The sequence below is a fragment of the Neodiprion virginianus genome, chromosome 5, assembly GCF_021901495.1.
Source record: "Neodiprion virginianus isolate iyNeoVirg1 chromosome 5, iyNeoVirg1.1, whole genome shotgun sequence".
NCBI lineage: Eukaryota > Metazoa > Arthropoda > Insecta > Hymenoptera > Diprionidae > Neodiprion > Neodiprion virginianus.
This window is the reverse complement of record NC_060881.1, coordinates 8,019,006-8,032,465: the sequence shown is the minus strand read 5'-3', so window position 1 is coordinate 8,032,465 and position 13,460 is coordinate 8,019,006. Positions and strand designations below refer to the sequence as shown.

At 33.3% G+C, this 13,460-nt stretch overlaps 1 protein-coding gene across 1 annotated transcript; it reads left to right on the top strand.

Annotated features, from left to right (window-relative positions):
* The first annotated feature begins 1,179 nt into the window (after positions 1-1,179).
* LOC124304774 (E3 ubiquitin-protein ligase TRIM71-like) lies at positions 1,180-3,591 on the top strand. The gene is made up of 5 exons (XM_046763392.1): positions 1,180-1,365; positions 1,486-1,800; positions 1,930-2,082; positions 2,181-2,216; positions 2,420-3,591. Exons 1-5 carry the CDS (start codon positions 1,180-1,182, stop codon positions 3,569-3,571), a joined length of 1,842 nt encoding a protein of 613 aa, XP_046619348.1. The 3' UTR covers positions 3,572-3,591.
* Positions 3,592-13,460: the final 9,869 nt, after the last annotated feature.

Sequence of the window (13,460 nt, the reverse complement as noted above, 5' to 3'; positions counted from 1 at the left end):
GTTGTAATATTCCAATATTTTGAAGCTGATACAGTCTTATTTTCCATTGGATTTTTCGTACTTGTCATATCCACTTATTTCTTCGTAATACAAGCATTATACAGAAGGAAACAACGTAGCTACATGAAAAAAATAATTTTTAGTAAAAAACATACATCTGAATATGTCGAAAATGCGTGATATTAAAAGACTCATAACTTCTCATAGAAGACCTTACCCGCTAAATAAACTTGTGTGAAAAGTTAGTATACTTTTAAAGGAATATGCGAGAAAAAAAAGAAAATTCTAGAAAATCATAAGTGAATTTTTTGACAATATGTATCACGTTAAATAACTCCGGCAGTTTTCAATCGACCTTCCTTACTTCGAGATCCTCTGAATGAAGCAAACAATACATTTTGGAAAAAAAAAAAATTACTGGACTCCGTTTATTCATCCAAAAGTTGTGGCATTTTATAAATTTACGGAATGTGTAAAAATGGGTTTTTCACAAAAAATGGGAATAGCTGTACAGAGAGACGACGTTTTTTTAGACCAAATGACTAAATATGAGTCTCCTCTAATTTGTCGTTATCATGGATATTTTCTATAAGTTGCTTGAATTTTTCGCCCCGACCTTGATCGGTGATTTTAGATAGAACAGGCCTACACTACTTTTTTGTGACCCCCATATTTATTAATCAGAAAAAAATAGATTCTAAGGGTTTGAGATGCCACTATTTTAGTAAATATTTTTTCATGGCAGATGCCACTGACACAACTACTTTTTCAGACTTCGATCGCTGGCAGCCCTGGCATGTAAACTCAAGCAACGTTCCAGTTTTCACGTATCATTCAATTTGCAATCAAATATGAGATTGAAGCTCTTTATTTTAATGTGACGATGCATTTTCAAGAAAATCGTTATTTCCTATAACTTAGGAATTATTTGAAATTCACGATTAGTATACTATTGTACAGCAGAACATAAACATTATTTCCAAGCTTAATTCCTTCAACATAATTCTAAACTTGCAAAATAGGGATATTTTCTTCAGCAATGAATTTAACAGAAATTTTAGAAATAAGAACTTTGTTGTTGGATTTGTTAGAAAACATCTAGCAATTTTGTTGTTTTTCTTCCAGATTCAATTGGGAGTTGAAGCTGATAAATTCGTTGAACAGGACGTGGGGCATACAATGGCCTCACGAAGTAGTTTGAGTCCCACGTGGACATTTCCTTCTCGTAATAGTCCTGGGTGGGTCACCAGGGAGGTCTGTGGCAACTGCAATCAATCGAGTTCCAGGAATGTTCCCCAAGTGGTGGCAAAGTGTCTAGATTGCACGTACCTTCTTTGCCAACCATGTCTGATGGCTCATCAAAGGGTACAAACTGATTAACACTATCATCTCTATGCTTTTAACATATTTTAGTTGATGCTAAAACACACTGTCCGACTAAAGGGAGAATAAATGTATTAATGAAAACCTCTTTTCTGTCTAAAGGGTCGTCTGACAAGAAATCACGGAATTCAACTTGACACAAGAAGCAATACACCAAGTCCATCTTCAGCTGTTACCTCTTACTCAACCCCACCAACAATTACCTTCTATTGCGATGTTCATCGGGAAATTATAAAACTTTACTGCGAGCCTTGTGAAGTGGTATTATGTGAAGTATGCGTAAACAAGGATCACAGGGGTCATTTTGTGTACCAATTGTGGAGGGCTACTAGAGGTGGTGAATTTACTCCGCTCCATATATTGAATGAAATTTGCAGTGCAATCTCAAACATTCTACGAGGGATTGAACTAGTCGAGGTAATGACTTTTCTTGTTCAATCCCAGCATATATATTAATAAAGTGGATCGGCCGAGTAATTTGATACCACAGTTCTGTATCATAAAAAAAAAACACAATTCTGATATGTCTTCTTTTTTTTTATTCAGCATACTCACGAAAATATGGAGAGATGGGTGATTCAGACAGACCCTTTTTTGAGGATAAGGATCTCTGAAGGGTTTCCTATACATTGTGAAGAGCAAGAGAAATTGCTGACTGCAATTCAGAGAATAAAGCTGATGAGAGACGAAAGACTAGAGGTTAGAGCACAAGCTCTTACGAAAATACTCCTTGGACTATGGGATATTTTTAACAGACTCAGGGAAGCAATCGATCAACACACGACAAATAATCCGAACGAACTTTGGGTATCAAGGAAACGGGTGCCAAAGAGGTTAGTTCTTTTTTCTTTTTATTTAGCAATATGTACATCGTGATTATGAGAAAATGTAATATTTTAACCACTTGCCAATCACAGGCGATCAATTAAAGGCAGTGAAAATTTGTATATATAAAAGGTGTATATTGCTCTTTCCAATATCTTTGACCATTAGGTCAGATAATAAATGACTAAAATCTACTTATATCTATGCACAGGTGCTTCAGATTCGTCAATATCAGAATTCTGTAGTACCCAGGGACGACGACTGGATGTCATTCCTAGATTCAAATATCAATTTGGTAAATTCATTCGCCTCCGTGGGACCAGTCACTTTTGGAAATCCAGGCCCCATAGGAGATCGTCGATCTGTTAGAGGTCGGACAGCGGCAATAGAAACTCCCATGGGCAGTAGTAGGATAGTATCCAACTTCCCACGGCATGTCATACCTCGTGGTAGACCTGTGCTAGGATGCGATCTTGTCGTATCTTTGAAAATCAATCGCAGTTTAAATTCTATGGGACTAAGAACAGTTGCTATTTGTGGTTCAGAAGGGAACAAAGATGGAGAGTTATGCAGACCCTGGGGTGTTTGCTGCGACAAGAATGGATATATCATCGTAGCAGACAGATCGAATAATCGTATTCAAATTTTTCAAGAAAATGGTACTTTCGTAAGAAAATTTGGTACCCAGGGCTCTGGTCCGGGTCAATTTGATCGACCCGCCGGTGTAGCTACAGACTCGCAAAGCCACATTGTGGTTGCTGACAAAGATAACCATAGAATTCAAATTCTTACCATCGAAGGACTATTTCTACATACATTTGGTGAAAAGGGCTCTAGGCCAGGCCAATTCAATTACCCTTGGGATGTGGCTGTTAATTCTGAAGGCCAAATAGTTGTCTCTGACACACGAAATCATCGTATTCAACTATTCACACACCAAGGTGTATATTTAGGAAAGTTTGGCTTCGAAAATACCACTGGTCCTTCAAAGCACTTTGATTCGCCTCGAGGTGTTGCTTTCTCTCCAGAGGGCAACATAATTGTAACCGACTTCAACAATCACCGGCTAGTCGTTATTCCGCCGAACTTGGGAACCGCAAGGTTCTTAGGTGGGGAAGGTACTGGTTCAAAGCAATTCTTGAGACCACAGGGTGTTGTGGTAGACGACGACGGGCACATCATAGTTGCAGATTCTAGAAATCACAGGATACAGATATTTGAGCCGTCAGGAGAGTTAATGTGGAGGATAGGAAGTTCGGGTAAAGCACCTGGTGAACTCGATAGACCCGCGGGCATAACATTAACACCCAATGGAGCAATAGTTGTCGTTGACTTCGGTAACAACAGAATTCAAATATTCTAGATTTTAAGAAGCAAAAACCAATACCGTCAAGATAAATCATCTTCATCAAAAACCAATACCGTTGCAAAACTGTATAACTCAGAAACTGAGGTCAATCACTTGATACATTTTTAGCAAGAAGTATGTAGCGTGTTATCTGTTTATAGAAGCTTTTTTTCGAGTCGAGCTTAGGCATATATACCGGGTGTCCCATTTTAATCTTACATTTTTCGATTCAGATTGTGGTTTTCATGTGGTTTGGGTTTTGTATGGTACCTTCCGGACAGCGCTAAATAGTCAAAAATGGAGTTCCAACATGAAAACCACAATCTGAATCGAAAAATGTTTCTTACAAAAGTTGTTAGTTTCAATGCAATGCATTATTTTGTCATAAAAAAAAGTTGGGTTTCCCTTAAAAAAAAACCATGTCAGCCATCGTAGCGTCGCTATTGTAAATTTGGGACCTTGAAACAAAATTTTTTTTCAACGTCCCCCTTTGAACTCTAAAACTTTTGTTTCAAACAAAATTTGATCAGAGCAATATTTTTCGAGATAATTTAGATGTAAGATTAAAATCGGACACCCGGTATGTATACATGGGGTAAAGCTTAAGAACTGAATTTGCGATATCTAATATACGTAATGAAAGGTAAAAACATAATCAATCTAATTTTGCCATCATCTTATTTGAATTGGAATAGCGCCTTACAATGGGCAAATGGTGGAAATAAACTTGGAGCTAGAATAAATTTGGGAGTGTTTTCAACAGTAGTCATGCTACAACTAAGAAGCTGCAGTTTAATGGCAGCTTTAAAATGAGTTCACTTTCATCTTATACTAAATAGAGTGAAATCAGGATTAGGTTATATAGTTGAACCCTGAACTCAATTTTAACAAGGTATAGTGCAATACATTTGAAGTATTTTATTTGCAAATAATATTGAAAGTATATATTAATTGAGTGAATATAGTATTCAGATAACAGATAACAGATCTGATGGATGATTTTCAATGATTACTTTAGATATTGGGGGGTTATGCATGGTTTTTTTTTTTTTTTTTTTTTTTTACCTGCCTTTGAAAGCATGTGATGCAATTACGACTTGTTATAATATCATTTTAAATGATGTGCTGATCAAAAGCAGTATTGATAAAACTGCGTATGAAGATTTTTAAATCTTATGGTAGGCTTTACTGTTACTGTGTATTCCTTATAAATTTAACCTGACGAAAGAACTACAAGAACGAAGTCAAATAGAAATTAGACCGTGTCTACCTCAATATAAAAAAGTACCATATAATTCAGACATTTGATGATTTTTCCAAGTTACTTATATGTGTGATAACAATTGCCAGAAATTTTTATTGCTGTTTAACAAGACTTGATGATTACGCGTAATGTCTTATTTTCCAAAAATATAGAATTGGTAGGGTACTTTATAATAATAACAGTAATAATAGCAATGGTAATTAATATCTTTAAATTTAATCAAGTTACAGTCAGTTGAGTGACACAAGATTGATTTAATATTATGAGTGTGCTAATATCATATTTGTGAAACTGTTTTAGTTCAAATTACTTTTAACGTTAGCGTGTTAATGTCACGATTGCAAAATTAGAATCAAATAATCTATCCAACGTTAGCAAAATGCGTAAAAGTAAAAAAAAAAAGTGTATGCTTAATGAGTGTGATTATATGTTCAAATTTGAGAAGTAATGACAAAAACAAGTAAAGTGAAGAAAAAAAAGTGTTTATAAATTAAAATGAGAACTGGCTGACTCTAAAGTCCCTGTAGTCGAGGAAATAAAGCAATGGACTGTCGATTTTTCGAGCAGTAAGACGGATTTTAATGCGGTTTTTTGTATTCGCTTCGTAAGAGCGCCTACAAACTTTGTGAACTAAATTGATTAATTAATTTTTTGAAAATGCATTATGGCATTAATACTTCCAAGAGATCACAATTTTCGCCAAAACTCTAGGAGAAGACGTTGATACTGTCCACCCTTTTTTCTGGAATTATCTTGAGTATTATCATTTTTACCTCAATTAAAGTATATTGTTCTTAATTAAATCACAAATTCGATCACAATTTTCGCCAAAACTCTAGGAGAAGACGTTGATACTGTCCACCCTGGGCACCAGGTACCTCGGAGACGGTTGCCGTGGCGATATTCGTGTTCAGCGACCCCAAAAACCCCCGAGTAGCAAATTTTTTATTTAGTGTCTCTTGGAAGTGCACTTGCAAAATGTATATTATTAATGCCATAATGCATTTTCAAAAAATTTATTAATCAATTTAGTTCACAAAGTTTGTAGGCGCTCTTACGAAGCGAACGCAAAAAACCGCATTAAAATCCGTCTTATTGCTCAAAAAATCGACAGTTGGGCCGTTTTTAGTGCTTTATTTCCTCGACTACTGTATGCACCTAAAAGTGCGTTCGGCAGAAAATTTTTATCTCGGCGCAGAGACTCAGCAAGGCACGAATATTGAAATTACAATAGCAAGAAATCTAGGATCTTAATGTTGATACATGATTAATACTAAACTTTGCAAAATTAACTGTTGTTTTTACTTCAATCATGGCAAGAATTAATGCATCGTCCTGCGAGGCCACGTATGAACGAAAAGAGGGGAACGAGATGGTGTAATTAAATTTGAGTCAAATGTTGATTGAAACAGTCCATATTGATTTAGCTAATGTTATAAACTTTTGTATTGCTTTAACTTACAGTTTATTTCCGAACGTACCTGCTAATGTTAAAACTAATTTTATTTTATAGAATATTTACAATACGTACAAACAATATGAATATGTACAAACAGCCTTGCTTGGCTTAAGAAGAGCCCTGGACAGTAGCTTATTTATCCTTTTTTTCCCCTTATTACCTTGGACTATAAAAAAGGTCGAAAGAAAATAAATAAGGTTAAAATTTTTACGTAGCATACATTTTGTGCACCTAAACGGGTTGTTTTTTAATCTGTTTAATGACGGTGTAAATTTTATTGTTTTGTTTCTCCCTCTTCGAGTTCGGCGCCGCTATATATGTATACTTAAGAATTAATCGGACATGAACTTCAGAAATTTTTAATAATTTTCTTTTTGTTAGGTAGACTATTTATTTTCTCGCATACAGGGAAAGGGATATTATTAGTATTCGTGGAATAGAAAGTAATGGCTCGGGTGGAAATAACGGATTCTATCAGTAATTGGTCGTTTTGTAGTTTAGGTATTTGAAAAGAATGAACTAAGTTGTAATAAATATTGATTGCACACACCAGTAAGACTGATTGAAGACTGATGCAAAGAATTATGTTGATGTTGTCCAAAAAGAGAATCGAAAATATATAACGATATTGATAGTCTACTGCCCTAGAGAATTTCTCTAGGCTAATCTTTTTGATCTGCTTTAGGGGTAATTTCATTTGGTTGAATGTAACTAATCTAGTTTGACTCCAAAAACTATGTCTGTGTATATATTATAATACACACACATAAATATGTGTACAGTCAAAGTATGATTGTAGAGTGAAAAGTGGTAATTAAAAATATATGTTAAAAGGGTTAAAAGTATGTTCTGAAATGAGTTTGTGCTATCTTTTTTTCAAACTTTGAATACTAACAATACCACCGATTGCTTAATAATTTTATAGCTGTGAACTTGTGTTAAAGATATTTACATTTTGAAACGTTAACAATATTTCCAGGCTATGGGAAAAAAGTTTTAGAGAATTTAATGTAGTCTCAGAGGGTAGAGAATAGCATTTTAAATTATTCAAACGATTATACGTAACCTAAGTCAACTATGAGATGACTAAGTATGTTAATTTTTAGGTGAAAGTTTGATAATATATAATACAGGATGTGCTGTATAAGCGAACTATAATGTTCCTTTCAAAATTTCGTAATTGCAGGATAAAGTTGGGACGAAAATTGTTGATTTGATTACGTTTCTTATAAATACAAGGAAACAACGGTTGCTTCCGAAATGCTGAAAAGGAAGTTAAATTGACTAACAGGAACTATAGAACTCGGTATCCTTGTAATTGGAATTCGGTTTTGGATTTTGGTGTAAAAATAGGATCATTCGGCACAAATCATACTCAATTAGGAAGTACCCAGAATTTAGTACAAAAAAGCAATACCTCAGTCTACTTTCAAAATAATACAAATTTATTCTCTAAACGAGTATTAATGAAGTAGTACTTAATGTTTATCAATCTGTATTTATCTATGCTAAAAGTATAAGATTTTGTTTGAATTTTTACCGTAAAATACGAATATATGCGTGTTTCAATTAATGACATGACTATTGAAATATGTAGTGAAATGTGTGTGTGTGCGCGTAGAAGTCATAAGTATATCTTAATTTACGTTCGATTCAGAGTTAAGAAAAATTTCATAACACGAGATAATAATATTTATTGGAATAAAAATTATAAATTCCAACTATTAATTTTTGTTCCATTACTTCCAACAATTTTATACAGCTATTGTAACCAATTCAAACTCTAGTCAAAGATTGCTTTTGTATGGCAATCGTTATAGTTTTTCCTTCTTTAGAACAGACTTCTCAATGCTAACGTATAAAATTTTATTGACATTTATAATTACCATGTACAAATAATTTATAAAATTAAAAATGGTGTAATAGATTTTTGCCAATTTTATCTTTCACTCTGTTCTATTTACTTTACTTGACAAAGCAACATGTGCAATAGACATTAAACTATACAGATATGCCATTAAAACTGAACTAATGTTTGTTGGGAATGAACGAAAAATGTAATTTAAGACCACGTGTATCGCAGTTTGAATAAGCTTAAGTTGTAAAAGTCAGTTATTTCTTAATTTGTATTTGTATAATAACAATTGGGATTTTTGCGTGTTTGTTTTCCTTTTCGAAATATCAATTTAATATTTTTAATGGATCAATACATGGATGAAGGAATGTAATTTTTGTTGATGGGCACGAATGGAGATTATGAAAGGTTTTACACTTGCCACTTCATCATTCTACAACGATTCGCAAATGCTGTATGTCAAGATATTCCTACAGTATTAGATCAATATACCAACTGAACACAAGTGTACAACAATGAGAATAGGTAAAATCATTGTATAAGACTAATTTAAATGTGGTGTAGAAAAATAGGTTGTAATTGAAAATTTAGATATGATGAAATGGTATATAACGCTATAGTGTATTCTGCATATATTATATAAAAAATATAAATGTTTCTTAATTTTTCGCTCCATCATAGTGAAACTAATCTAGTCAGGGAAAAAAGCGTGAGATGAAACAATGCAAGTTAATTTATTTGCCAAGTACAAACTATATAATTATTGTTGATGAAGCAAGTCTTATAAAAATGTGATTTTTTATTTTATTGATGGTTCTGCTTTAGCGCACAGAAAAAGAAAAAAGACACGATTCTAAATCAAGTGAAAGTTGTGATTATTGTAATAAATAATATATATCTTCAAGCAATATTTCTTGCACGGACAAAACGAAAAGGAATATTTTTATGCTATTTGTCTCGAGTTTGGTATTTGATTTTTAACAATAACAATATATATTCATTCGAATTTTAAACAATTCAGATGAAGCTGTGAGTTACCGATTTATAATATTACTGAAACTTATACCAATAATTTATGTTAAAATTAATATGAAACCTAAGATTCGTGGAGAATTTTGATGTCAAGTATATGATCCATATTACGATGTATAAAATATGAAAAATAAAGTTCCTAATTTCTTTGAAATATTGTTTACGACCTTCAAATTACCTATGCTGTATTCTATTTAATATGCTTTATTTAATGTCTGATGAATAAGAATTCTCGACCTCGTATGTAATATATTATAGAGTCTTGGTGATCGGTCAATTAAGAAAAGGTATTTTTAGTTAACGTTTCGACCCGGATATGGGCCCTCCTCGGAAAGATTTCTTTTTTTAAACTGTCAAAAATAACAAAAAGATTTTTGTAAAATAAATAATAGTACTAGAAGTAATCAGACTTAAATATTGTAGATGTAATACTCTTAAGAGCTATTATATATTGTTGATAGTAAGAACCTTATGATTAATTGAAATAAGGATGTTTTTGAGTGTTATTTACCTTTTGAATTAAGTAAGTGGACTAAGATGTAGCCGAATTCACAATTACAATTGGTGGAAACAGTGTTCTTTTGAGTGACGGTAGACAATGTCAATCTTCAAGTTATTTTATATGTGGGAGTTAATAGTTGGTAGTCATTAATTAAAAAGATTAAAGAACTATGTTTCTTCACAGTCAGTATGTCATTGTGTTAAAAGGTTATTAAAGAAGGTCTTTTTAGCAATGAAATTAATTCACAGGTGTCAATGAAGTGGAGGTAGGTTCTTTATAATTAAGTTCTTCATGTCTAACGAAATATTGTTGGTTGAACCAATTGAGTCAACAGGTGAATAACGGCTGATGGGAGAAAACAATGTAATCCAGAGTGAAGGTGAACCTATTATAAACAATTATACAGAAAAACAATAAATATTTTGTAAGAAAAGTTATGTAGAAAGGACTGTAAATGGGGACAAAAAAAAAAAAATTTTTTTTCTATGTAGTTAAGGTTAAACAATATTTGTTGTGTGGGCGGAGATTAGAGGTTTGTAAATATTACTTAAATGTTCAACATCTCGTCTAAGATTAACAGAATTGGTATGACCTACAATGTTGCACATTTCTAATAACAGTCTTCTATAATAATTGTGTTCTTCACAAAGGATGTTTGTGTTGTCGTAATTAAAAGTGTGTTGTTTATCGATACTCGATCGATTTAAAATCATCAGATCACTGATCAAAAAATCCGGGAGACCATGAATTTTAAAAAAAATAACCCTGAAATTATGATTTTAAAAGCTGACAAAGGTAATACGTCGGTTGCTATGTATAGAGACACGTATAATAAAAAAATGAGACAGCAGCTTTCTGACACCAGTACTTATAGAATTACTAGATATGATTTGTGTAACTCCCTACAAACTAGGGTGAATAAGCTCACTTTTAATTGGTTTACCTCTAAACTTATAACCAAAAATCTACATAGAAGCATTTCTACGTACAATAGTGTCCCTCCACGCGCATATGGGCTTCCAAAAATTCACAAAGAGGATGTCCCTTTAAGAATAATAGTCTCATTTGTCAATAGCCCGACCTATACCTTAGCCAAAACTATCAATTCATGGCTCACCACCAATATCACACCTCCCATCTCGAGAGTTAAGGATAGCTTTTTCTTAGTTGATAAAATTAAAACATTGATTATCCCGGACAATTACACGTTAATATCTTTAGATGTAATTTCACTCTTTACCAACGTTCCTACAGATCTCGCATTGCGTGCAATAAACAACCGGTGGGCTTCTTTGGAAAATAAGATCCCAATTCCCCTTAGTGAACTTGAAAAAGCCTTAAAAATATGTTTTGACTCCGCAATTTTTAAATTTAATAACGGTACTTATGCACAACAGTTTGGTTTGCCTATGGGATCTCCTCTCTCCCTAATCCTGTCAGACCTCGTCATGGAAGACTTGGAAACGTCTTGCATTAACGATCTTGGTTTTGATTTACCGTTCTATTTTCGATACGTGGATGATATTAATTCTTACTGCCGTTCCAGATGAAAAAATACATCACACTCTTAATATTTTTAACGGGTACCATCCTAGATTACAATTTACTATCGAAACAGAAGAAAATAACGCCATCAGTTTCTTAGACGTATTGTTGATACACAACAATAATAATATCAAGACAGATTGGTTTCACAAAAAAACCTTGGTCACAAAGATACCTGAATTTTAACTCTCACCATCCTTTGTCCTTCAAAATAGGCACCATCTTTAACCTAGTTGACAGAGCTATCAAACTAGCTAGTACAGAGTTCCAGGAAAAAAACCTGTCGCTCATATACAATGTACTAAGATGGAATGATTACCCTCACGGCCTATTACACCAACAAATTGATAAGAGACGTACCTACATCAACAACATACCTGACAATAATATTGACTCTGCTCCCGCTGAAGATAACAATAGACCCGCTACTACATATATCCCCATCCCATATGTATCCGGCCTCTTTGAGTCACTTAACCGCTTATTCGCCAAATATAATGTCAAGTTTGTTGGAAAAAATTCAAAAGATTTACAACTAGTTTTTGATACAGGCAAAGACAAGATCCCCATAGGCAAACGATCTAATGTTGTGTATAAAATACCATGCAATGACTGCAATCAAGTCTACATAGGTCAAACTGGTCGACATCTCAACACTAGAATTAGGGAACACCAACGCAACATACATTAGATTGAAGAACGTCACACAGCTCTAATGAAACATAGTATCGATAAACAACACACTTTTAATTACGACAACACAAACATCCTTTGTGAAGAACACAATTATTATAGAAGACTGTTATTAGAAATGTGCAACATTGTAGGTCATATCAATTCTGTTAATCTTAGACAAGATGTTGAACATTTAAGTAATATTTACAAACCTCTAATCTCCGCCCACACAACAAATATTGTTTAACCTTAACTACATACAAAAAAAATTATTTTTTTTTGTCCCCATTTACAGTCCTTTCTACATAACTTTTCTTACGAAATATTTATTGTTTTTCTGTATAATTGTTTATAATAGGTTCACCTTCACTCTGGATTACATTGTTTTCATTTTTTTTTTTTTGTCCCCATTTACAGTCCTTTCTACATAACTTTTCTTACAAAATATTTATTGTTTTTCTGTATAATTGTTTATAATAGGTTCACCTTCACTCTGGATTACATTGTTTTCTCCCATCAGTCGTTATTCACCTGCTGACTCAACTGGTTCAACCAACAATATTTCGTTAGACATGAAGAACTTAATTATAAAGAACCTACCTCCACTTCATTGACACCTGTGAATTAATTTCATTGCTAAAAAGACCTTCTTTAATAACCTTTTAACACAATGACATACTGACTGTGAAGAAACATAGTTCTTTAATCTTTTTAATTAATGACTACCAACTATTAACTCCCACATATAAAATAACTTGAAGATTGACATTGTCTACCGTCACTCAAAAGAACACTGTTTCCACCAATTGTAATTGTGAATTCGACTACATCTCAGTCCGCTTACTTAATTCAAAAGGTAAATAACACTCAAAAACATCCTTATTTCAATTAATCATAGGGTTCTTACTATCAACAATATATAATAGCTCTTAAGAGTATTACATCTACAATATTTAAGTCTGATTACTTCTAGTACTATTATTTATTTTACAACAATCTTTTTGTTATTTTTGACAGTTTAAAAAAAGAAATCGTTCTGAGGAGAGCCCATATCCGGGTCGAAACGTTAACTAAAAATACGTTTTCTTAATTGACCGATCACCAAGACTCTATAGTAGGGGAGGAAAAGATGCTAAATGGTAAGTCACTCGAGCGCTGCGAAAACCTATTGGATCATAAATATTAGATACTAAAAAGAAAAAAAGTTCATATGATATATGCTCTTTTACTGCCGGGGGAAGTAGGTACTGATTTTCAAAAATGTAAAAAATATTCATTATAAAGAAATACTCGAGCGCGTCAGACATTAATATCGTATACGCCCTATGTGCTTCCGGTAACAGAGAAGTATTAATCTGACGGCTGACAAGTCGGGGGTGGCAGCACGAAGGGGTAGAAAATGAAAAAAAAAAAAAGTTATTCAAGCTCGTCAGATATTCAGGGGGAATGTTAAGTGACCTCTAAAAGGTATCCTATTCAAAAGACTGACGATTTGGATGCCGTCAGAACTCACAGCCGATTTTTGAAAATGTAAAAAAAAATAGTGACCTTGAAATACTCAAGCTCATCAGA

What these genes read in the sequence shown, in the direction of transcription:
- LOC124304774 (XM_046763392.1), top strand. Translation starts at nt 1,180, where the DNA reads ATGGCCTCACGAAGTAGTTTGAGTCCCACGTGGACATTTCCTTCTCGT. An exon ending in GTCTGATGGCTCATCAAAGG is followed by an intron (nt 1,366 to 1,485) that starts GTACAAACTGAT and finishes TTCTGTCTAAAG; the next exon opens with GGTCGTCTGACAAGAAATCA. An exon ending in TGAGAGACGAAAGACTAGAG is followed by an intron (nt 2,083 to 2,180) that starts GTTAGAGCACAA and finishes AAATAATCCGAA; the next exon opens with CGAACTTTGGGTATCAAGGA.